At 39.8% G+C, this 24,708-nt stretch overlaps 1 protein-coding gene and 1 long non-coding RNA gene across 3 annotated transcripts in view; one reads left to right on the top strand and one right to left on the bottom strand.

Moving 5' to 3' along the window:
- Positions 1–23,242, top strand: part of THSD7B (thrombospondin type 1 domain containing 7B) — a 742,649-nt gene extending 719,407 nt beyond the window's left edge. Inside the window, exons 21-27 of the mRNA XM_047722487.1 lie at positions 4,298–4,457; positions 5,485–5,658; positions 5,759–5,854; positions 8,575–8,657; positions 10,926–11,118; positions 14,221–14,308; positions 22,069–23,242. Of these exons, the coding sequence (XP_047578443.1) occupies positions 4,298–4,457; positions 5,485–5,658; positions 5,759–5,854; positions 8,575–8,657; positions 10,926–11,118; positions 14,221–14,308; positions 22,069–22,150 (876 nt within the window). The 3' untranslated portion in view covers positions 22,151–23,242. The remainder of the gene's footprint in view (positions 1–4,297; positions 4,458–5,484; positions 5,659–5,758; positions 5,855–8,574; positions 8,658–10,925; positions 11,119–14,220; positions 14,309–22,068) is intronic.
- The window catches only part of LOC125095915 (uncharacterized), a 48,949-nt gene continuing 25,249 nt past the window's right edge, over positions 1,009–24,708 (bottom strand). Inside the window, exons 3-4 of one of the 2 annotated variants that reach the window (XR_007126000.1) lie at positions 10,531–10,657; positions 1,009–2,952 (exon numbers count right to left, since the gene is read on the bottom strand). This is a non-coding gene — a long non-coding RNA (uncharacterized LOC125095915). The remainder of the gene's footprint in view (positions 2,953–10,530; positions 10,658–24,708) is intronic. The other variant, XR_007126001.1, reaches the window with a different exon arrangement.

The following is a 24,708-nucleotide window of genomic DNA, read 5'->3' as shown; positions in this document are numbered from 1 at the left end:
TTTTTTTTTTTTTTACACACCTATCTGTCCACTTGTCCCATGGGAACATTATGGGGCTATGCCAAATGTAGTGTTTCAGGTTGCTGTCACATACTGAGCTTTTTGCCAGAACCACAGGAGCAAGAGCGGTGGGTTGTAAACATTTTCTTTAGAAATGCCAGTGGGGGTTGGGGGTCATCACATCCTTTGGAAATACCCAGGCTTGGAGGCCGTGGGAGCCCCTAGCAGCAAGTGTATCCTCAAATCTCAGAACTGCTTCCGATTTCTAGATGAGCTTCTTGTTCACTGGCACCTCCGGGCAGGAGGGAAATCTGAAGTTTGACTTAATCCAGGCAAAGCTCTTGAAAAACACATCTGGAGTTAATTGTTCCGGGGTTGTCACCTTACCCAAATGAGGCCCTTCAGCCTTCTTCCCTAAGAATTTGGAATGGTACTAAAGCTGTTGGAAGATTGTGTATTTGCGAACTCTCACCTGCCACATTTTCCTACCTTGCGGATAAAATAAGTAAACAGACCTACACACCTCATGAGAATTTTTCTATATCTAGACACTACACAGTAAAAGAACTGAGCCATTAGAACACTCTTTGGTATTAATGAAATGCATGAGAAGTCTTTTTCAGACATTAAACTAGCGGTCTCTAAGAAGTAGTTGGCCAGTGACTGCTCATGAAAAAGGTTTTATCAGGGCGCCTGAGTGGCTCAGTGTGTTAAGCCTCTGCCTTCGGCTCAGGTCATGATCTCAGGGTCCTGTTATCAAGCCCTGCATGGGGCTCTCTGCTCAGTGGGGAGCCTGCTTCCTCCTCTCTCTCTGCCTTCCTCACTGCCTACTTGTGATCTCCCTGTCAAATAAATAAATAAAACCTTTTTATAAAATGGCAAAAAAAAAAAAATAAGTAGCTCTGAAACAAGAAGAAACAAAGGTACAGAAAAAAGAAGAGGGGAAAGAGAAAGGGAAGCATGATGATAGGAGTTGAATTTAGCCCGAGTTCAAGCTGCATTTCTGCTTTTCTTAAAGCCTAACTGTGAAATCTTTGTGAGATGGCTAACCCAGTATCTTTTTGGAAGATTGCCTCTTCTTAAATGTGTATGTCAACAGAGTTTGGAACAGCTGATCAAAATACATGTGGGCCTCTGCACACAAAGGAAGATCCCCGCTCGCACAGCTGCACTCCTGTTTCTCCTTGTCCTTGCCTGCCAAATACAGGTTGGGCACGCACTCCCTGAGGGCAGTGGGGATATCCACGTGGCCCACTGCCATCCAACGGATCAGACCAGCAGAGGAGCTAACATAGGGCCCAGCGGATGTGCCAGTTCAGCCACAATCTTACATGGAGAGAGATTAGCACAAGGAAGCATTCATCCTCAGGCTTTACTTTTTTAGTGTTTCCTGATTTTTTTCTTTCCAGAGTCCTCTGTCGATAACATGTATCCACATAGAGATTGATAAATCTGTTTTAGGAGCTCAGACTCCTGAGTCTAGCAGGCTTTATTTTGGTCAAGGTTCTGTCAGTTCTTAGCTCTGCAAATTTTGCCAAGTCTGTAAGCTCTCCAAGTCTGTTCTTGTTTTGTTCTGTTTTGTTTTGTTTTTTTTTGTTTTCATCTCTTATCAGGAGAGTAGCGATCGTACCTGTGTTTCTGGGAACTTTTCGTTGGGATTACACCATTTTAATACAGTGCTTACCATGGTACCTGACATAAATTAAGAGCTCAATAAATTGTAGCTGCTATCATAATTTTGATTAAAACTGTGATTATGATTATTGTCACCATCTGCCTCCACATCTGGTGGAGATGCCAATTCAGAACATACAAAATGTCCATCAATGATGGGGACAGAGGAGTGTCAGTGGGAGAATCCTTGGTTATTGACAGTCTTGCTTACAGAAGCCTAGGTCTGTTTTTAGCCTCTAGTGTATAAAGCTTCATGAATGAGAGTGAGTGAATGCTTGCTTTGTGAATGAGATTATCCTTCAGATACTGATTTCTCTTCGTTTTATGGCTGCTGTTGTCAAAGATGGAAGAGATTCAGGTTGGCTGTGGATACATATGAGGAGCATATTATTGTTTGTCTTGGTGTTTAAAGGCATCCCTGATGGAGACTTGTTTCCTCTCTTTTCAAACAAAACTCTAATCAACTGCATCTTCTGTTACCCAAGGTTCCACACAGCAAATTTCAAATTTCATACATGCTACTGTGCCTTCATACTGTTCTCTCCATGCACTCTGTAGCAAAACATCACCTCGGACAAGTCAGCAATGGATCCATCACCCAGGATAATGACTTCTAAGAGAGACCCCTAAAAGAGAAATTCTACTTATACTATTTTCCACTTTAGAGAGTAAACATTTACTAGAGCTAAATGAATCTGCTGCGAATCAACTCTGAATCTCTCTCTCCCAAAAAATGCACTTGGGTCCGAAATTAGGGTGCATTTCTTTTGACAGTTTCATAGTGGCCAGAGAAATGGCTGGAGCGGTTATGAAGTGTTGATAAATCAGGTGTGGAAATTGTCATCTTGGATAAAGAAATGCTAGTTCTTGTTAAAATCTCTAGAAGCAAAGGTGATGGTCCCAATTTATGTGCCTCTTCAGATTTTCAAGCTTTAAGTTGCTCCAACTTGGACCTCCTCTAAGTTGCACCTTTTCTTTCTTGTTAATAGATCTTTGAATCCTAACTTCCTTATTATGTAAAGCATTTTTCTCAGCAGCCGCACTGTACCAGCCTGGATGTCCAGTAGTCTGTCCAACAACCTGCCCTTGGCACTCAGCAGCTGCTGCCACGATGCCTGGCCCTGGTCAGTGTTCAACAGGCCCAGCACCCACCCCACACCTGCTCCATGCCCTGGCCCACTATCCTGACTGCACTGGTCAACCACCCCCTCCTCTTTCACTCCTGCCACTCCAAAGGCCACAGCAGCTCCAAAGCCTTAGAAAGGCAGTTTTTGGCTCCTGCAGTGGGAAAGGCATAAAAAGAACATGAAACCCAGTTTTCCTAGTGTAGGGCACAGTTACCAGACTGCCACCTAATAAGGAGTTGATGGATGAGAGCACGTGGCATCCCTGATTGCAGCAGCATGGGTGCAGAGAACTTGCTCTAGCTCTTTCTCTCTCCTTCTGGACTCCCGCCATAGGATCAGGAGTCATGGAAACTCTACCTCTTCCACTGAATTCTGGAACTAGCGGGAACTAACATTGCTCAGAAGTTTAGGGGAGTTAATATTGCCTGGGATTGCCTCCCTCCCTCGTCTTAGATGGTACCAAGGCATGGTGTTATCACATGGCCTGTCTGGAAGACATGAGTGTCCAAGAAGCCAGCTGGTAACTCACTACTTTGTGAAGTTGTGAAACTGAGGCCAGCTTGATAACTCACTACTTTGTATTTGCTTTCCCTCCGTTCCTGCTGTAGTTCCTCACCTTCTCTCTTGCCATCCTGGGATTTTACCTCCTTAGCATAGAAGCTCTGCCTTCTGCTCTGTTTTCTATGGTACTTAGGGAAAAAACAGAGCTATCTCATATCTATCTCTCTAAAGCTATCTAAAGCTATCCTCATATCCAGTGGACTTATTTTTGAAGTATGAACACCTGACAAAAACTGAGGAGAAAATACTCATGAGTATCTGCCAAACACATTATAGTGGGAAACCTTTCATCAGGCAGATGGTTAGGTCAGATAATCACTAACAGCTTTCCAGTTCTTCGTTTCTGTTTCTGTGAGACACTGCACAATTTTTTTCTAATTGCCCAGAAAAATCTGAGTGGGATTTATATTAAGTATCTTTTAAAAAAAAACATTATTCAACAGGAAGGCATGCTGGGAAAACAACTTCTTGTGGCAAGAGAGAAAATCGGTGTTTTATTGGAAACCCCAGCCTATTCCATATAAGAAAGTACCGAATTCCCTACCAAAGAAAAACAAGCAAAGTAAAAGAGAAATGTATGCCCTGTGGCTGTACACATGCTCTCTTGGGGAGTGATTATGGATTAGGCCATTTTAATACATACACCTAGACAAATTCCGTATTGTTTGTTCTTTTTCAGTCAATCCTGGCTGAGTTCCGAAATGAATCGTCCTAATTTGAGTACATAAATTCCACGGAATAAATTTGCATTTCTACTTCAGCTTCTCTGTCAGCTCTAGGAGAATTGCTCAGTGAAGCTTTATTGTCAACAATTGAAAGATAACTCCCAAGGGAAGGAAGCTACTGATTTTTCTTGGGTGAGAGGTGGCCAGAGCCAAAAATCTGGGAGATGCTTATTGTTTGGGTAATTCTGACAGTATTCTTTGCTTTAATAGGGTGGAGACTGTGGGGAAGGAGTCCAGATCCGCAGCCTGTCCTGCATGGTCCACAATGGTTCAAGTTCTCAGTCAGCTGTAAGTGTAGATGCTGCACTGTGTGGAGAAATGCCCTTTCAAGACAGCATCCTGAAACAGCCATGTTCTGTGCCTTGCCCAGGTATGTAGTTTTGGGAGGGACTTCCTTGTGGATTTTTAAAGTCATTAAAAAATTTTTTTTCCTGGAAAAGCTCTCATCGAAATTGAAATTTTGAATTAACCACAATTAAAAATGCAATAAAATTATCACTTTGGAAGATCCCTACAGCTTCAATGGAGGCAAGGTAGGTAAGAAGCAAAAAAAGAAAAAAAAAAAAAAAAGAAAGGCACCAGACTTGGAAATTTAAGAATGAAGTTAGAATTTTGTCAAATCACTGGTGTTTTATCAGGATCATAGAGTCTAGTGCCTTGGACCAACGATTGTTATATCTAGAAAATCTGTTAATAATGCCTAACCTGACAGTGTCTAACACACTGGCTATCGCTCGAAAAAATGCTGACTGGCTCCTTGAGTTGACGAACCCCTGAAAGATGGTGTGTGGAAACAAGTAAGGCGATAGGTTCGTGAAAGCATTCTGTAATTGTCAAGGTCATTATTAGTTACATAAAATGTATAAGTTGATTTTTAGTCCTAATAACCAACCTAGCTGATATGGCCTTTCAGGTAGCTGAATAGGTCCAGGTGTGTGTAGACACATACATCTATATACATACACAATTGTGTATGTTCAAATTATTAAACATCCTTTATACTCAAAGATATCCCACTTCAGAGACCAGCTTCTCCCTTTTATATGGTTTCTATGGATGTCTATTTTATGACGTTATGCCTCTCTTTGAAAACTGAGTTACTGTTTTGAGAAGTTTATTATTACTACAAGATACATGGTGTCCTCTAGATAAAGCTGCCATGATTTGAAGTAATGGCAATTTAGTTTTTTATACTTTCTTGCTAAAGTAGGTTAAACCATTAATCATCATTCGTAGCATATCCTAAGTGAAAAATTGGTCAAGGTGGCATGTATAGTGTGTACAACCCACCCCGTCACTGTGCCATCACCACATCATTGTGAACCCTCTCCAGGTAAACGTTTTCAAGTGCCAGTTGTCATATTATTTTCCTTCCTCTGCCCTGCACAATCATCCAGGAGACTGCCACTTAACGGAATGGTCAGAATGGAGCACATGTGAATTAACCTGCATCAATGGAAGAAGCTTCGAGACCATGGGCCGCCAGTCTAGGTCAAGGGCATTTATAGTCCAGTCTTTTGAGAACGAAGACAGCTGCCCCCAGCAGGTTCTAGAAACACGCCCCTGTACAGGTACCAAGAGCACTTCTCGATTCTCAGCCTTGATTGATCAATGCTTATTCTATTTTTATGTGAGGTGTAATAGAACCGCTGTTATCATATTTACTTGCAGGAGGCAAATGTTATCACTACACATGGAAAGCAAGTCTTTGGAACAATAATGAACGAACTGTATGGTGCCAACGTTCAGATGGCATTAATGTCACAGGTATTCCTGCCTAAGATTTGTGTGGGCACTTCAAAAAGATCTCTGAGTGTTGCTGTTTGTGAGAAGAATTAGCTTACAAAGTATAAGAGAAGACTGAGCAGGTGGCCTTAGATGATCTTCATAGCAAATTGTCATTAGGCCTTATTTTGTTTTAAATTTTTAACTGAAGTATCCTTGGCATAATAGCATTAAATTAGATTTAGGTCTACAACGTAGTGATCCAATAATTATATACAAGATGCCCACCATGATAACTGTATTACAGTCTAATTGACTAAAGCCCATATGCTGCATTTTTCTTCCCTGTGACTTATTTTATAACTAGAAACTTGTACCTTTTAATCCTCTGCACCCATGTTACCTGACCCATCCCCCTGCCCCCACTTTTTGCAACCACCAGTTTGTTTTCCGTATTTATGTCTGGTTCTTTCTTTTTTGTTGTTGTTTGTTCATTTTTTTCTGTTTTTGGATTCTATGTATAAGTGTAATCATATGGTATTTGTCTTTTTCGGTCTTATTTCACTTAGCATAACACCCTCCAGGTCCGACCATGTTGTTGCAAATGGCAAGACTCCATCCTTATGGCTGAGTAATAGACCTTTGCATCTCAGAAAGCAAACAACTTTATCCCAAGACCCATAATATCCAACAACTTACACAATAAAATTTCCTTGAATATCATGTTCTGAGACAAAGTCTGAAAAAGACACATGGGAGTTTGAAACAACAGTCTCTAAAGTTTTAAATCATGTACCTTCTCAGTAAAAAGTTTTTGAGGACATATCCCAACATTCTATGCTATACGATGCTACCATATCATATTATAAAACACATACAAAAGTTGAACGTAAAAGGGTGGATAAAGATATAATAAATTTGTTAATGGTGCAAGAAAATGTATCGCACTGGAAGCTTGATTTTGGATATTTTGCTAGTCATTATTATTATTTAATATCTAAACATAGATGGAGCAAAGGTTTTTTACTCATGACAGTGGATACAATCTGATTGTACAAATGATCTCAATTTTAAAGTTTTTTTAATGCCTTCTCAGAGAAAATTGTCAGTTTTTACTGCAGCTGACAGAGCTTATCATATCAATGAGGATTTCTATTCTTCCATAGGAATGGAAGAATTGTTAGCCCTGTCTTTGTCTTGTTTGCCTATATTTGTGTTATTGTATTCTCTTTAATCCATAGTTTATCCGTATGGTAATTTATATTAAGCTGCTTGCCCGTTCTGTAAGTTATTGTTGAAACTGAATACGTTGTGAATCTGTTTAACCAGGAACATCACAAGCAGCATCCTCTCAGCATCCTGAGAGCGGGCTGGTGCGGGTTACACTATCAAATTCTCCTCCGTGGACTTGCACAGTGTACAACACTGGGCCATCCATTGATGAGCTCAGGTTATCACTATCGGCTGTTAACTATCAGCTTCATTTCATTTTTTAAGTTTAAACAACATTTGTATGAGCTACACAAATTCTAGTATCTTCTAGATACTAGAAGATGCATGGTGTCCTCTAGATAAAACTACTAGAGATTCTAGGGAATCTCTACCAATTCCCTAGAGAGTCTGTCCCTAGGGGCGCAGACACTGCTCTTTGGAGATCTCTGGTTAAAAGAGTGGAAACCCCCCCACCCCCGCCCCCAAGCAGTACTGGCAGCAACACCACCATGTGGTTATTGCTCCTCTGTCCAAATTATCCATTCACACGGAGGTATATTTCTGGATTTTAGGTTTTTGTTTTTGTTTTGTTTTGTTTTACCCTGTGAGGATTTTTATTCTTTCAGTAACACTAGGAATTTAGCTGCTTCATTCACAGGGAAAACGTAGGTCTGTTTCCTACACCATCTTGGGCTGCAAGCTTTTTGCTGGGTACCCAATCATAAGCTATAACTGGGTGGCAATTATAGTAAGGCAAAAGCTAGAATCTATAAGTGAAACCAGTATTACATAAATACAATTTAAATGCTACCCTCAGTACAAGTTCTTAGCCTAGTACCTGACTCCTGAAAGGCATAACTAATGTGTAAATTATCACAGAGTACAGAGACATTATTCCATCCATTTACTCAAAAATATTTAATACCTGCAAGTACTGTATCAGATGTATGACTGCCTCTCCAGGAGCTTATACATTTGCTTTTTTAAAAAATGTGTCAAGCTCCATTTGTGACTGCGCCTGTATGTGTGTGTGTATGCATTCTGGCTGAGATATATTTTAAAGCTTTACCAAAAAGTTGGCTATTGTGGTCCATGAACCTATTTGTGGCTTTCTTTTAACATTGGTTGTTGCCAATTGGCTTATTGCCTAGTTGGGGTTTTCAGGCACTGGAGAAAAATATACAAAGAATGGGTCTTTGAGCAGATGTACTTTGGGCTCCTGAACTGAAATTGAAATTTCATCCATTCTTTTTCTGGCCCGGCAAATAGATGTGGCCCTCAAGCAGAGTCCTATGATAGAATCACATTTGCCAATGAATAGGTACAAAAACTACCGCAATCATCTTGTTGGCAGAGCCTCCCATCTTGAACAATTCTTCCTAATCAATAAAATACAGCTGGACCATGTGTCAGCAGATGCATATAAAAAAGAGTATGTTACAGAGTGCCCAGAGAGGAAAACCATTTTTTTTAATGTTTATCATAGAAAAGTCCACAAATGATGGTGGGTTTTGTGTTTTTTGTTTTTTTGTTTTTGTTTTTCTTTGTAGGAGGCTGCGCCCCTCAGGCACGTCCTGCTGCTACTCGGCAGTGTAATCCAGCCTGCAGAAAACCTTTCTCCTACTGTACACAGGTGAGTCCCGGGCTGAAGCCTTCTAGACCTTAAACTGCTGTCTTCTGCATAAGCTGGTGGATGTTTTCCGTCCTGCAAGCTACAGCCCTAGCAGCAGTTCCATGTGCTCACGGTACCATCTAGAGGAATTTGCAGGAATAATCACAGCCATTAAGGATTTTTTTTTTTTATTAATAGAGCCATGTCTTAAGGCTATAGCCAAATCTGCCTTTCAGATAGTTAATGCATATTAGCTCTGCTTATCAATAAATGTTCTCAGTTGATTTATTCTTTCATTATTAGCTTTTCAGCTACCCAAACTATTTTGAAAGATCTTAGCAGTGTTCATATTTGCTAATTATTTAGTAAACTGACTACACTCGTATGAGTAAATTTTCAGTTCATTTAAAATAAATATTTGCCTGTGGAGAAAAAGTATGTATGCACATGTGCACATTTTTTGTTTGTTTTTTAAAGCAGAACTCTTTCTTCCATTCTTCTCCCTTCACTCCCATTTACCACTGCTCAGGAATTAATGCAAAATGTGCAGTGTATTCTAATCAATGACCCTCATAGGGAGCAGTGCCTCTATCATGTTCCTTAAAGGAACAGGTTTCTTATTATGTGCTGTTTCCAAAAATGATCCTTTAAAAATAATTCAAGCACTCAATCCTATTTTATGGCTCTTTCACTTCAAGGTGGGTTAATTCCTTCCAAAGAAAAGCTAGTGCCTAAGCTTACAGAGGAGAAAAGAGGTCAGCAGCAACTTCTAGGCTAATCAGGTTTGCAAAAGAGAAGGTGTAGCTTTCCACCAGCTGTCTGGATACCCTCTTTAATAAAACATAAATACCTTTTGCCTTGAACTTTTGGCACATGTGATTGGCTACAGCTTTTCAGTTAGATTAGAGGTGATCTTAATTGTCTTAATTAGCTCTCTATTAAACATCATGTAATATCTTCAAATGAAATGCTGTAATGTCATTATTATAGGAATGCTGCCTTTTCCTAAACAATGGCAATTATTAATTTTAATGTACTTTTCTGACCTTTTCCTCTTGTAGAAGATGGAGGTGCCCTCCTTAGCTTTAGTATCTTTTGCTCCTTAACATCATGTGTTCAGTTAACAATCGATGACCCAAATGTACTGATCCTTATGGCTCACCCAGCCTTGAGTGGCTATGTGAGACTAGAGTCTGTTCAAAAAATGCCAAATAGTTTCAGGTAAGGTGCCCCTACAGCAAACTCATAATTTTATGCCTAACTTGTTCTATTCTTCTCTATTGTCTTTATGTTTACTGGAGGACAGAAGAGCAATTATTTTCAGTTTCACTTCTAGAGACAGACAGAAATCCTTGTTCGTTACATCTCACCCTAGCCAGCATCTTGGAGAGGTTTATTGTACATGAAAATGACCAGGAGTTCAGAGAAACAGGAAGGACACATTGTTTTGTTTTGTTTTGTTTTTTAATTATTTATTTATTTGACAGGCAGAGAGAGAGAGAGAGAGAGAAGGAAGCAGGCTCCCCGCTGAGCATAGAGCCTGATGTGGGGCTTGATCCCAGGACCCTGGGATCATGACCTGAGCCGAAGGCAGAGGCTTTAACCCACTGAGCCACCCAGGCGCCCCAGGAAGGACACATTGTTACAGTGCCAACTAGGAATGTGTTGTAGTGTGACACCGGGTTCCTCCAAGGAAGACTGTGGAACATGTGCCTTTGGTGAAGTCTTTTTTCTTTTTCTCCACTCAGGCTGCCCCCCTTGAGTGCAGAACCAAGCCTGCAAGCAGAGAGGTAGTTCAGACTAGTTAGTGATCAGCGGTAGAAGGTGGTAAGCACATTCAGCAGCTGACACGCAACAGACATCAAAGAGCACAAAGCCCAAAGGCGCTTCTTACATAATCCCTGTTGCTTTACTTCTCAGCATCAAGGGCAGCAGGTTCCAGTGAGTGGGCAGGAATTTCAAACAGTTGCATTGGGGAAACAGGGAATGGAGGATAATTTGATTAAATGCCTTGAACATCTCTGTAAGGGAGAAAAGGATAGAGCTGATGCCCTCTATTGACAAAGAATGGTGATTTCTTACTTGGAAGGCATGAGATCTGATGATGTATTTAAGGTTGACTTTGGAATTCACAAGAAAAGAACTGCTCTGTTTTTTATCTCTTTTGCAACTCTATTGCTGAAAAACCCCAAATTGTCATAACACATCACACAGGTATTAAGTGATTCCAACTTTTACATTGTTCATTTTCATCACCATGTAACCAGAAAACTATTTTGTATGCTGTAGGGTGGAGTCTGTGGTTGTGAGAAGGGCTACAGAGAGATCATGAGGTCAAATGGTTTCCTGGATTACTGTATGAAAGTACCCGGCTCTGAGGAGAAAAAAGCTGATGTGAAGAACCTTGCAGGGAAAAACAGACCTGTGAATTCAAAGATACATGACATTTTTAAAGGATGGTCACTTCAACCTCTTGATCCAGGTACATTGAAGAGTAAGAAATACACATTTACTTGAGGGACATCGGGGTTCCTATTGTCATCGCTGCTTTTGACATAAAGAATGGAGGGAAGGAGTAAAAGAGGAGAGATGGAAGAGGTGATGTGGTCCAATTCAAGGTTTCTCAAATCTGAATGTCATAAAGGGAGAGTCCCTGTCAATGTAAAATGTTCTCCTGGATGGTTGAAGAGAAGTCTCTTTCAAGCCCAGTCTAAGAGCTATGGAATTGAGTCCTCATGTTATTAACCTTTAGAGTTATCTTTTCATTGTAAATTACCTCTGCAAAAGAGAATGCCATTTTTAACTGTGAATATGTGTACATAATTGAAATTAAAAGCAGAAGTTGTCTTAGAATCAAGAACCTGCAGATACCTCAGGAAATGTCTAGGGACTCTATATGGTTTGAGAAACACAGTAAAGAGCCTTAATTTCAGAGACAGACCTTGACATCACAACTCAGAATGTACCTGTTTTGTGATTGAGCGTAATGTCTTCATCTCTCTCAACTGATTTCATGAATGAGGAAACAGGTCCAAAGACACCTACCTTGCAGGAATGTTGTGAGTTTTATCATAGTGCTGGGCCTATAGGAGTCAGGAATTAGTGGTTATTAAGGAGAGGAGTGAACATTAGAAGCTTCGTGTAACGTGTAGTTCTGGGCTGGTTGTATTGAGTGAATGATCTCATTAGGTTGCAAAAACCTAATGATTTTGAGATTAGAAGTCTGAAACAGTGAATATGAATTTGACTAAGGTTTTATCACCAGTAAGTGATAGGAAGATTTGCAAGGCAGGTCATAGAATTTGTCTTAGCTCCCCACCTACGAAGCATGCTGAAAATGAATGCAAGATTCTTGGTGCTAATCATACATATACCTTTGCTAGGAAACAAAAATGCTGATAACAACTAAGCAAAGAGGCCTGACAGGACGTGGAGAGGGAAGATGTAGACAGAGCTCATCCAAAACATACCCTGAGAATTCCTCCCAGTCCCCAGGCCTCTGTGTATCAAAAGTGTCTTAATGATATGCTTAAATGAAGCAAAAAACCAGAGCCTCGGCCCAAAGGACACTAGATCTAGGAAAAACCAGATGTACACTCCTCAGCCAACTTTTCAGGATGCCCACAGTATCTTATTCGCTGCTGATTCTGCTTTATGTCTGGGCAGGTCATGGATTTTAAAATGTTTCATTCATTTTGTTAACTAAATGAGCAGTAGCTTTAAATCTGAAGGGAGGGTGGTAGGAAATGTAGCCAGGCTCCTCCATTACCTGTAGCCCCCAGTTCAGGAAGAGAATTAGTGTGAGGTTCTAGAGAAATGAATGCTCAAATCCACAAGTGAAGTCCTTAGCCTTTGGGGGCTAATGAAAACATCAGTGGCGGCCTGGATGTGAATACATGTATGTGTATCTTTTTTTCTCATGAGAGTATAAATTGGAGCAACCTCTAGAAAGACGTTTAGGCAATACACATCATACAGTTGGACCTAAAATTTGTTTCCTAAGAACCCATCATACAGATATGTACATGTCTACTAAATAATGTTTGTTACAAGTGTTTGTTCTGAAGCATAGTGGAAACAATCTAAATGTCTATAAACAGAAAATGGAAAAAGAAAATGATACAATTATCCAATATGCTTCATATTAAAAAGAATAAGACCTGTCTTCTGATCTAGCATGGGAAGTTGTTTCTAAAAATGTAGAATTCAAAATATGTGCCATTCGTATCTCCCCCTGCCAAAAAAAAAAAAAAAAAGATGTATATATATGTATGCTTGTACTTGAAAGTTTGCATTATACAAAAGGAAACTCAACTGCTAAAGGAAAGGAAAAGGATAACAGTGGTAGCTTCTGGCTTGGGAATTGAGAGAGGGTAGCAGCGCGACTTATTTTTCATGACTTACCTTTTCTTCATAGTTTGATCCTGTCCATTATGTTATTATAAAAAGTTACATTCTTTTTTAAGTAACAAGGACCACATACCTCTACACTGGGGATTTCAAAGTTCTGGAGCCTCCAAATACTTCAGCTCTGTGAGGTTTAGGAGTAAGAAGATGAAAGGTGCTTTCTCTCTTAGCGAAGACTTTTTTTTTTTCCCCCAAATGTAAAAAACTCAGAAGTGGGGATTTCATCATTAGTATTTCAAAGAGATCAGAATCAAAGCTTTGTTAAAAGTTTCATGACCGTAGAAAAATATCATTACTACATTGAAACCTCATTCTAAAACCTGACTGAGGTTTTAAAGTGTCCTGTAAGCAAAAACTCTAATGGGGAGTGACAATATAATTGAATGTAATTGTGATTTTATTCCAAACAAATGTTGATTACCATAGATTTTTGATTGTTGTTCACCCCACAGAAGCCTTTCAAATAAGATGCTGATGATTTTTGGACGTGCAGTTAGTTAAATTCATGTAGTGTAATGAATCTTCTGTGTGTGTGTCTTTCAGAAAGGAAGGCTGTTCCTTGGGAACGCTCAGGCATTCGACGGTGCTCACATAAACAGAACATAGAAAATCATACATACACTCAATTTGTACATAACAGTAAAAATCACAAAATCAGACTTATGTGGTTTTATTTTTCTTAACTCTGGCAGATAGGACATAAAAATAATGTCTGTACTTTTACACATGTGGTTATAATTTGACATAATTTAGTGAGTTTATTACTTTTGGGCATATAGTTTTTGTTCACTCAACATCCGGTGTCACCAAAATGGTGACAGTAATTTGCTTTGCTTACAGGATGGCCTCTTTATTTTTTGCTTCTCTCGATGTTGTCAAAATGTATTGCAGTACTTTTTGTATTGTATGTATGAGACTAGACACACATAAAAATACATTTAAAATAGCCTGACAATCATTAGATTTTATGAAGTAACGATTACTGGTGTGTTTGCCATTGTGAAAAATTTGATACTGTCTTAACATTTTCACCTTTGTCGGATGTTTTCTAGCTGTCACATGTGGGTAGTTCCACTGTGATTGTGACTTATGCCAGTCCCAGAATTCAGAGGATAAATATTTCAGCTGAGAAGACTTTTGTATGCTAAGCTTGTTATTTAATCTCTATCTTAAACAGATGGCCGAGTAAAAATTTGGGTTTATGGCGTCTCAGGTGGAGGTTTTCTTATCATGATTTTCCTAATATTTACTTCCTACCTTCTTTGGTAAGTACTGACTCGCAAAACATTTATATTCCATGTTCTGATCAGTGATGTGTTTTACTAAAAGATCCTTGCCCATTATCACTGGACCCTTTACCCACAAATAATTATCAACAGTAGAATAGTTGAAATCATTTATCTTTCCTGTCCTCATTTGATACAACCTACTTTTAATTAGAAGGTATAAGAGGGAAATCACTAGTGAGGATTTCCCCCATTTTAGTATTTTGATTATTTTTCACTTTGACTGTATCTTAGCATCTCTTAGTACCTCCTGGGGACTGATACTTGGCTCCCAGCCCCAGTGATTCTGATTTCATTAGTCTTGCCTTTGGCCGGGTCATCTGGATACTTAAAGGCATCCCAGGTAATGCTAAGCTGCAGTTAATGCTAAGAGCTATTACTCTAGAAAATTCTAATTCTTAAATTGACCTATCTTGACCCATAGGTTCAAACAACCAGTTTAGTACATTTTAAATAGTAGAGCCAGGTGTTTATCCACCTTGACCAGATGTAAAATCTTCTGTCAATTCCATTTTGTAAGGGACTTATTCCTAAGAATTTATTATTCTCAGAAAATGATGATTGGTTTACTGTACAGAATATATTTTAGTTGATGAGCTGCTCTTAAAACTAGCCAGGAGTAAATACATTTGAATGTTTTCAAGTGTGTTGAGGATATTTTATTAGCTTCCAAGCAAATTTTTTTTTTTTAAAGATTTTATTTATTTATTCGACAGAGATCACAAGTAGGCAGAGAGGCAGGCATAGAGAGAGGGGGAAGCAGGCTCCCTGCTGAGCAGAGAGCCCGATTTGGGGCTCGATTCCAGGACCCTGAGATCATGACCTGAGCCGGAGGCTTTAACCCACTGAGCCACCCAGGCGCTCCCCAAGCAAAATTTCTAAAGGATCTTTTTTTTTATTTTCATGAGATCAAAGTGTTACTCTACTTTTTTTCTCCAAATTGAGCTGTTTATATTCATCATCTATTAAACTATTTCCTTGAGAATTTTTTTATTTTTTTGGTTTTTAATTTTTTTATAAGATTGTATTTATTTATTTGACAGAGAGACCGTAAATAGGCAGAGAGGCAGAGAGGCAGAGGGAAAGAGGGGAAAGCAGGCTTCCTGCTAAGCAGAGAGCCAGATGTGGGGCTCGATCTCAGGACCCTGAGATCATGACCTGAGCCGAAGGCAGAGGCTTAACCCACCGAGCCACCCAGGCACCCCTCCTTGAGAAATTTTACCCAAGTTTTAATCTCGATTGAAATCCAGCCTTTGTGCATTTAGCCTCAGATTCTGTTTCCAAGGTTACACAGGTTTATAACTCTTTGCCCTGGATCAGTGAAAATTTGTGAAGAAAATAAGATGACTTTAATTCTTTCTGCCACCTCTAGTGCTAGAAATTGGATTTCTATCCAACTACTCTTTCCATAGAGCTGTAGTAAAAAGTAACACCTTTGGTTAGTCCTTCACTTTATAATCAAATGATCTGACAAATTTTTATGTCTTGATAAATTTTGTGTGTATTCTTAGATCCTGTTGTAATGAACAAATGTGAAGTTGAAAGCTTTATATGAGGTTCAGAGTGATAGGCTGCATTCATCACTAGAACAGATTAGAAAAGGAGGAAAAGGTCTTATATTGTAACAAAGGATATGAGGGTTTAACAGATGAGGAACTTCTCTGAAAGTAATGGACCAACACAGTGCAAGGGAATAAGATAGTCTGTTCTTCTTTAAAAACTTGGATGTACCACACTTGTTAATTTTTAATATCTTAGGTATTCCAGGGAAGAGGGAACCATAGGATTTAGAATTGGGGATGTAGTAATTTGTAGTAATAGTCCTTAAGTTTGCCTTTTAACATTTCTCTAGTCCTTCAAAATTAAGTATTTATTGAGGTCCCCCCTCTTTTTTTTTTTAAAGATTTATTTATTTATTTGATAGAGGTCACAACTAGGCAGAGAAAGAGAAGGAAGCAGTCTCCCTGCTGAGCAGAGAGCCCAATGTGGGGCTTGATTCCAGAACCCTGAGACCATGACCTGAGCCAAAAGCAAAGGCTTAACCCACTGAGCCACCCAGGTGCCCCGAGACCCTTTCTGAATGACTCTAAACTCTGGGGATTAATTAGGTACATCACTGAATTCTGGAAACAATTTTCTAGAAAATTTAAGCATCAGTGTAATTTTCCTTTATTTTAGTGACCAAATTACATAAATATATATGGTACAGTATTTCTCACATCCATTTTTTCTCAGCTTCAGTGCTTGACTTTAGTCCTCTCCCTTTAGGAGTAGCACAATAGCTATATATCTGGACTCAAAACAAATGTTCCTTTCTTCTGTCTACAGCCAAATTAGTCTTCCTAAAAGCCAGATGATCAGCCCCTCTCCTACTCAGACACCAGCGTTGGCTTTCTTTGACTACAAAATGAAAGTCAGGTTTTGGCTGCCTAACCAGCCAACTAAAGTCTTCCACAATTGAAGCCTGAACAATCCTTACAGCTTCATTAGTTTCCCTATGCCTTAGATAGTCTGCTGTGTTGGATAGGCCCAAATCACTTTTTCTCATTGAAGACTTCCTTTATAAATTCTTAATTTTGATAACATGGTACCTTTTCTGCTGGAATATTTAACCCATGTGTTTAGTTCTAATTCCCAACAATCCTATATTAATTAGTTCATTATAACATACTCCTTTTCTCTTCTTTCAAAGTTTGTGTCCATCTTTTGGATCATTTCGTTATTGCTTTCACCTCCCTTTCCACAGTCAGGTTCGGTTTTTCAAGTTTACCATCTTCATTTCTAAGTTATTGAGATACAGCACTTTTAGTTTGTGTTGCTGTTTCATAAGTTTTATTCAAGACCCCATGTACCCATTGTATTAGGGAAGTTTACCATTATATCTGTACTGTGCATGTATTTTTTTTTTAAAGATTTTATTTATTTATTTGACAGAGAGAGATCACAAGCAGGCAGAGAGGCAGGTAGAGAGAGAGGAGGAAGCAGGCTCCCTGCTGAGCAGAGAGCCCGATGCGGGGCTCGATCCCAGGACCCTGAGATCATGACCTGAGCTGAAGGCCGCGGCTTAACCCACTGAGCCATCCAGGCGCCCCTGCATGTATATTTTTGATGTCTATTATGTATTTTTTGTATTACAAATGCTTCATTATATGAAAAACTTCCAAGTACTGAATGTACTTAATGTAAAGTACTGAATGTACTGGATGTAATTATTCTGAAGGATAATTTCTTGAGAGTAGTAACCTTAGGGTACTTACAGCGGTACCTTCTAATTTTACAAGGAGGGTTCTGGTTCCAGGGTTTCCTCCTTTTTTCCATTCATCTAGAATGAATTTTCACGTTTAGCTATTGATACTCTGTTGCTTCTTCCCAGTAAAATGCAAATGCCAGCATTTTCCCCTTAAACAGTCTGGAATAACTTGTCCTTTCCTCCTCCTCTCTGGTACTTGTCTAGGCTGTGATTATAGTTGTTTCTTAAATATCTCCCTCCTCTACCACCTGAAGTAGAATAGTGGATAAATAAATATTTTACAGAGGTTGCCTTTTCAGACCTCACAAAAATCTACCGAGCTGTTACTCTTATTGTACCCATTTTATTTATTTTATTTGACAGAGATCACAAGTAGGCAGAGAGGCAGGCAGAGAGAGGAGGAAGCAGGCTCCCTGCCAAGCAGAGAGCCTGATGTGGGGCTCGATCCCAGGACCCTGGGATCATGACCTGAGCCGAAGGCAGAGGCTGTAACCCACTGAGCCACCCAGGCGCCCCTTATTGTACCCATTTTAAAGCGAGCTAAGTTATTTCACTTTTCTGAGGATCACTTAACTGAGGTCATGAGCCTGGTAAAATCACTTCTAGGTTGCTCTAGGCCCAGAGCTTTATGTGCTTTCCACTGGTCTTCTGGTGTGCAATTTCTTTCTCTTGAGTGACCCTAAAAACCCTTTAGGTTCAATGTAGTGGCTACAGTTTTCATATTTTTTAGAGGCTCCTTGTTTCCCAAGTAAGCTATAGACCTGGAAACAGACCTATTGATATCAAAACACCTACCATTTCCTGTTACACGGGAGCTGCCTAGAGAGTCCAAATAGATACTTTCAGGGCATTTTCTTCTATTAAATAGCTTGCAGAGGAGTTAGACGATGACAGTTTTGGAGATTTTATATTTTCTCCCCAAAATAAAAGGCTTAGGACAAGAGAACTGCTGTAATATGCCAGGCCTTAGGTGTATACTTTAGATGAAAGCAGTTTATAATAAAACTTAGAAATGCTTTTGAGAAAATATAGAAAAATTGTCTTCTTAAGGACCACTTCGTTCTGATACAACCCTTTGTACATCTACCATTAGTGCTTGAAGTTTTTGAAATATTACTGATGCCCCTGCTCCCCTGGCAGAAAAGATCCATGAGGTAATTTAGCGAAGACGAGCGCTGGGTGAGCCTGTAGTCAATCTAGACATAGTGCCAGAAAATTGCTCTAGATAACTCCAGCATATCCATTCTCCGTAAATGGGCCATCGTGGTGCCCACGTTTCAGAGTAGTGCACCTGCTCCCTGAGGCTCCGCCCTCATGTGCGGCTGCATAAACCAAAGACCATTTCAGGCGTTCATCAAGCTATTTAATCTCTCCTGGCCTAGGGATGGGTCCCTGGGGCTTGAATTTTTCCCGCAGCATGCTGTCTGTTCATCATCAGTTTGTTTTTCTGCCTTCTTGGGTTTGTCCTTTGCTAAAATGATCCTGGAATGAGGTCACTTTAAATGTGTGTCACACAGTGGTCTCTTACCGTCGGTGTTGCATAATAGCTTTATCCCTGTGCCAACCCTGGAAGTGGTGGTGGCTGTCAAGAGGGCTCCATTAGGAAGAGTTATGAGGTGACACCTCAGTCCGACAGGGAAGAATAGTGTGATGGATTAGAGATCCACCGTGGGTACAGGATGAGTGGTGGTGGCCCATGTGGCAGGCATCCGCGGGTCCTGATTTAGTGTGAGGTGGTCACACCTCTCCTGATACCAGAGTTGAAGAGAAAAAGTATTTCTTAAGGGGAAAATGAGTACCAGTAAGGGAGAAAGGAAAGAGTAGGGCCTCTCAAGACCGGCCTTCTAGTTGCTGACTTTGCTACGGACAGCCCCTCTCCTCATTTTTTAACTAGTCAGGAAGATTTGTAAAGTCACAGCTACCCGACAAATACCACCTAACTCAGTTTACCAGCATTTAAGAACTTTCAAACTCTAAAATTTCTCAGATCTCACATATTCATAGTTATGATATTAGTAGCAGTTGAGAGGTTACCCAATTTGAAGCAATTCATAAAAAATGAGGTCTTCATCCAGATGATCCCCAACGCACTCCATGGCCCACAAGGATTTAAGGCCTATGTATTAGGAGACCCCTTTTCTTTTCCATAATCCCATACAGGGAACTCATTCGTAAAAATATCTCTAATATTTTGAGCAGAATTTTATAGGCCCAACAAACAGGCTAGCCAAGTTTAGATGTCTCCCAGGCAACATCAATATAAAGATCCAGCCATCTCTATCCCTCTTCCCCACTCCCCAGAGATCTTCTTTCATTTCTCTATGCCTAGTAGCCCTTGGCAAATGCTAATTAAGAACAGATTGTCAAGAACTATTTGGAAGCACCTACATCTCTTCCCATTCTCTTCCTTTCTCCTCTGAAAAGACAGGAGATACAGGATGGAGAAGATCCCAACTGTCATTTCAGATGAACCATCTTGTATTAAGACAACCTCCACTCTCATCAGCACCCCACCACTGTAGATGCACAGCTGTCATCTTTTTGGTTGTCCTAAACTGTGATGTGATCTCTTAGTACTTTTAAATGCTGCAGATTAGCATCCTCTGGACCTCATTTCAAGCTGGGTCCATTCTTGATGCTAGAGTCTGGGCCAGGCAGTAGAACTAGAGCCACTGGAATGTGCTTATATATAAAATTGAATATTATTCTAATAATCATGCAGTGAATACCCTTCAGAGAAGCACACAATCAGAAAGTAGGGCTCCTATGGTAGAGGATGCTAGAGCTGGTTTCTGCCTGTCCTCAGCTTCCCTGGTTGGAAGGTGTCTGCCTGCAGCCCATGCCCAGCCCTCAGCATCCACTGAGTCCCCACTGCACCCCAGATTCCAGGCAGGAGCACTGATAGGATCTGTGGTTTTTCCTTTAGTGATTTTTAAAATCATTTTTAATTTCTTCTTTTTGTAATGTTCATTATCAAACCAAAAAAAAAAAAAAACTTTAGAACTTGAGCATTTAAACTAGGTGATACTCTCTAGGCTCATTTTAATTCTATCAGGCATCTCTTTTTGTGTATGTGGTAAAATTCACATAATACAAAAGTCTCCATGTTAACCATTGGGGGAAAGAAGCCAGACAGAAAGGCCACATGTAGTAGGTCTCTACTGTATGAAGTATCCGGAATAGGCAGATCCTTAAGAGATGGAAAGTTAAGTGGGTGCCAGGGGCTGAGGGTAGGGGAAATAGGAAGACAACTTTTTGGGTACAGAGTTTTTCTTTGGAGTGATGAAAATGTTCTGGAACTAGATAAGATGATGGTTACACAACACTGAATATACTAAATGCCACTGAATTGTACACATGAAAATGTGTTTTTCTAAGTTCAAAGCATAAAAATTCTTATGTTCAGAAAAAAAATGTGTCTACCACATGCCAAATTAATGGGATGGATACAGAGAGTGCACTGAAGAGGTTAAGGGCCTGGGCGTCTGTGTTAGACGTGCTTAAATTTCAGCCTGAGCTGCTCAGTCACTTGGGAGAAGGTAAGTGACCTCTCTGGTCCTTCTCTATAAAGAAGTATTAACCCTAATGCTCCCCCCACCCCGCGCCCAGGGTTGTTCTGGGTTTATTGAGGTATTTTATGTAAAATGCTGAGCATACTTTCAATTAATGATAGATGCTGCTGTAAAATAATTTGGAGACAGGGAAAGATTTGGCAACGCCAAAGAGCTGGGATCTAAAGGAATGGCAAAGCAAAGGCACTGAGAAGGAAGAGAAACAGTAGGGTAGGGATGGGGCACGATGAGGTAAAATTCAAGCTATCAAACTTCATAGATTGAGTTTTACCCGTACTAAGAAACAAAGTATAATGCAGGTTGTTTTGCCCCCACATCTGGGCCATCACTGTATGATTTGCCAAGGTTGGTCAATTTCAGCTTCTCTGTGAGAAGGAATAGCAGCCCTCCCTGACCTGGCAAAGTTGTCACCCTCAGGTCAAACAGAGACCAGGCGAGAGTGGCTCTACATGGTGCAGGATCAGAGAAAGTTTCCTAGCAGACTCTGGTGACATGGCATCCAAATGTCAGGTTTTAGGTCAGAGCAGAAGCGAATTAAGAACACCACTAGGGTAAGGCGGAGGAGTCTGGCTGTTCTAGCTGCTCTTATGAAATATCTCTGATAGGAGGGTCATGGTAGCTTAGGAATTAGTGAACAGCATCTGGTTGCATTACTGAGTGTAAACAAGAATGAGGAAAAGTAGCTCTCTACCAAGTTCATTGCTTCCATGAAACCATTTTTAAGATTTTGGAAAAAAATGATAGCTTGTCCTTAAAATAGGAATAAAATATACAAGTATCCAAAAAAGAAACCCACATGTTCAGAGCACTCAATCTTTTGTCATTTAACCACATAAATTTCTATACCTTGTAATTGTCTTTGGCAGATAAACAGAGCTCTGTGAACCTATATCTGAGGAATTCTTTTCCCTTTGCAGCAAGAAGCCAAAACCACATCAAAGCACACCTCCCCAACAGAAGCCTCTGACCTTAGCCTACGACGGAGACTTAGACATGTAACCTGAAAAAGAAATCCAAATGTAGACATCAACTGCCTTAACCGCTTTCTCTTTTGTAGCTCTCAGACTTCTCAGTTTTTTTGAGGAATCTCATGATGTGATACATTGGGCAGAATACAAATATTGCAAAAGTAATATTTCCTCAACTTCATTTGAACATGGAGTCAAGGATTCTTAGGTCTGCCATTTTGTTTTCAAGTTGTTTGTGGGTGTGTGTTTAATTTTTTGATTTTCCCAAGGGTCCTGAAAACCCTTCTCTTCCTGTTTGGAAATGGGAGGAAGAAAACATGATGGAATTCCCACAGACTTCAGTAAACTTTATCTTCAGCAGCATGATGACAATCTGGAGGAAAGTCCAATCAAGGCATTTACTGTAAATGATGAGCCTGACACTGCTTTGTTATGCACTATATTAGTGCAAGTCTTTATTCTTCCCATATTTCAACACTGAGTTTTCTAGAGTTTACATTGGTTCAAAGACTTTCAAATTGGATTGCCTATTTTCATGAACACAGAGAGAATGGTTTACCATTTCAGAAATTCTCTGAGTTTTTACCTTTAAATATTGTATTTTGTTTTGTAGCCAGGGGATGATGGCACTTCATGGGTTGCATTTATTGAAAAAAAAAAAATGGCGTGGGCATAATTGCTGGTCTAGATGAAAGCTAGGTGGTTTCTGAATGAAATATGTATTGAGTGTTAGGTGATTATGTTGGAGAATGAGGTAGATTATTTGATTACTAAAACTATTTTAACAGAAACTTAGCCATGTAGATATAATACTATACCATACACACTGGTACTTCAGTTTAATGATAACAAACTCTGCTTTTGTAATTTCAATTTTCTTATCTGAATATTTATAAATTCTTTTTTTGAATTTAATTATCTGACCTCATTTAATATACATCAAACACCAATCCTGTTTGTAGCAAGTCTTGCTTTTATAAGGTTTCAATAATACCTAAACACATTAAAGAGCTGAAACCATTTTATGAAGATATTGTTTGTAATTGTAGATGTTGAGAGTAAGAAGGTGCCATCTTGTGGTATTGACTTGTATTTATAACAAATAAAGTGCTCAAGAGACTGAGATATTGCCTATCCTAGACTTATTCACTTATGAAATGCCCTTGCCTTGACAAAAACAGTTTTGCTGTCAGTTTCCCTGTGTCACTGCTGTAGGGGTTGACAGCTGAAATATCACTGCCGGAGAAAGGGATTCCTATTCCGCATTCTCAACACTATCAAGTACACTATGAAATAGAGCCAACTACAATTCCACAGAGTAGCTTTGAAGGAATATTTAAAGCTCAGTTAACACTAGAACCAAACACTGATATATGTCAATGTCCTCAGTAAATGGGAATCTTAGAAATGTGATACACCGAGGAAGAGAGAGGAAGTTTTCATTTATACAGGACTTCTGTTAAGCATTTAACATTGATTAACCAGTTTTGTCCAATGGCACTTTGGTTTAAAAAGAAAAAAAAATACATGAAAATAGGATGGCTTATATCTATAGTGTCACTGAGCAAACACACCCTAGAGCTGGCCTCTTATTAGTTTACTTAAATAACAGCATCAATGATCTTCATAGAAATTTAAGAGACCCTTCTTCAGAAATCAAATCCTGGCTGTGCCATTTTCCCATGTGCGACCCGGCATAAGGATTGCAAATTATGTCTGCCTCAGTTGTTTGACCCACACAATGAAGATAATGAAATCATTTTCCTTTTAGACATTAAAATAAATGTCAGATGGGTTGTGGTTCAAAATGACAATGTAAGAGGATACCCAGCGTACCGCCACCCCACAGACACACCAACATCTCTACAGCTTCCTATGGAACAATTCCCAATGAAATAAACCCTCAGAATAACTGAGCAACTCCTATACATCAGGCAAATGAGAAAATATAAACACTAGGACAGAAGAAGCTATGACACAATCTCACCATAAACCCCACCTGTGGTACAGTGACTCACCATCCCAAGCTTCTCCCACAGGAGCAAAGGTTTGAACCCCACTTTTGGCACCCCAAATTTTAAGACCTGTTACCTGTGAGATGAATCCCCCCAAACCATCTACCTTTGAAAGCCAATGGGGCTTGGATCACAAAACCTCAAGACTACAAAACTGAGAAGTAGTTCTTGAAGGATTCACACAGACTTAACACAGCTAGACACCAGGGCACAGCATACAGGCAACAGTCTTTCTATGAAAGAGACTATCTGCATATCTTAAAGGCTTTGACCGGAGGGTCAGGTATCTACTTTAGCACACATCTAGGGGCCTACTCAGATATAAAGATCATAGAGGCAAGAGGCAAAAGACGCAACATAGGAGCATCATCTTTATGTTCTCCCACTACCTTGTTCAGGTGGCCACTATTTCCTAGAAAATAGATTGTACATGCATCTAGGGCCCTGGTATTTGTGGCTCCAATTCAGGGGAATACTCCTGATCACCTGACTGGTGGCCACTGAGCATTGTGTTCATAGGTTCAATGAGAAGATATCAAACAGCAAACAGTACTTCACTATTTCCACAGGGCTC

The sequence above is a fragment of the Lutra lutra genome, chromosome 3 (genome assembly GCF_902655055.1).
Source record: "Lutra lutra chromosome 3, mLutLut1.2, whole genome shotgun sequence".
Classification (NCBI taxonomy): domain Eukaryota; kingdom Metazoa; phylum Chordata; class Mammalia; order Carnivora; family Mustelidae; genus Lutra; species Lutra lutra.
The sequence above is the reverse complement of the archived record's forward strand: the minus strand, read 5'-3'. Positions and strand labels throughout refer to the sequence as shown.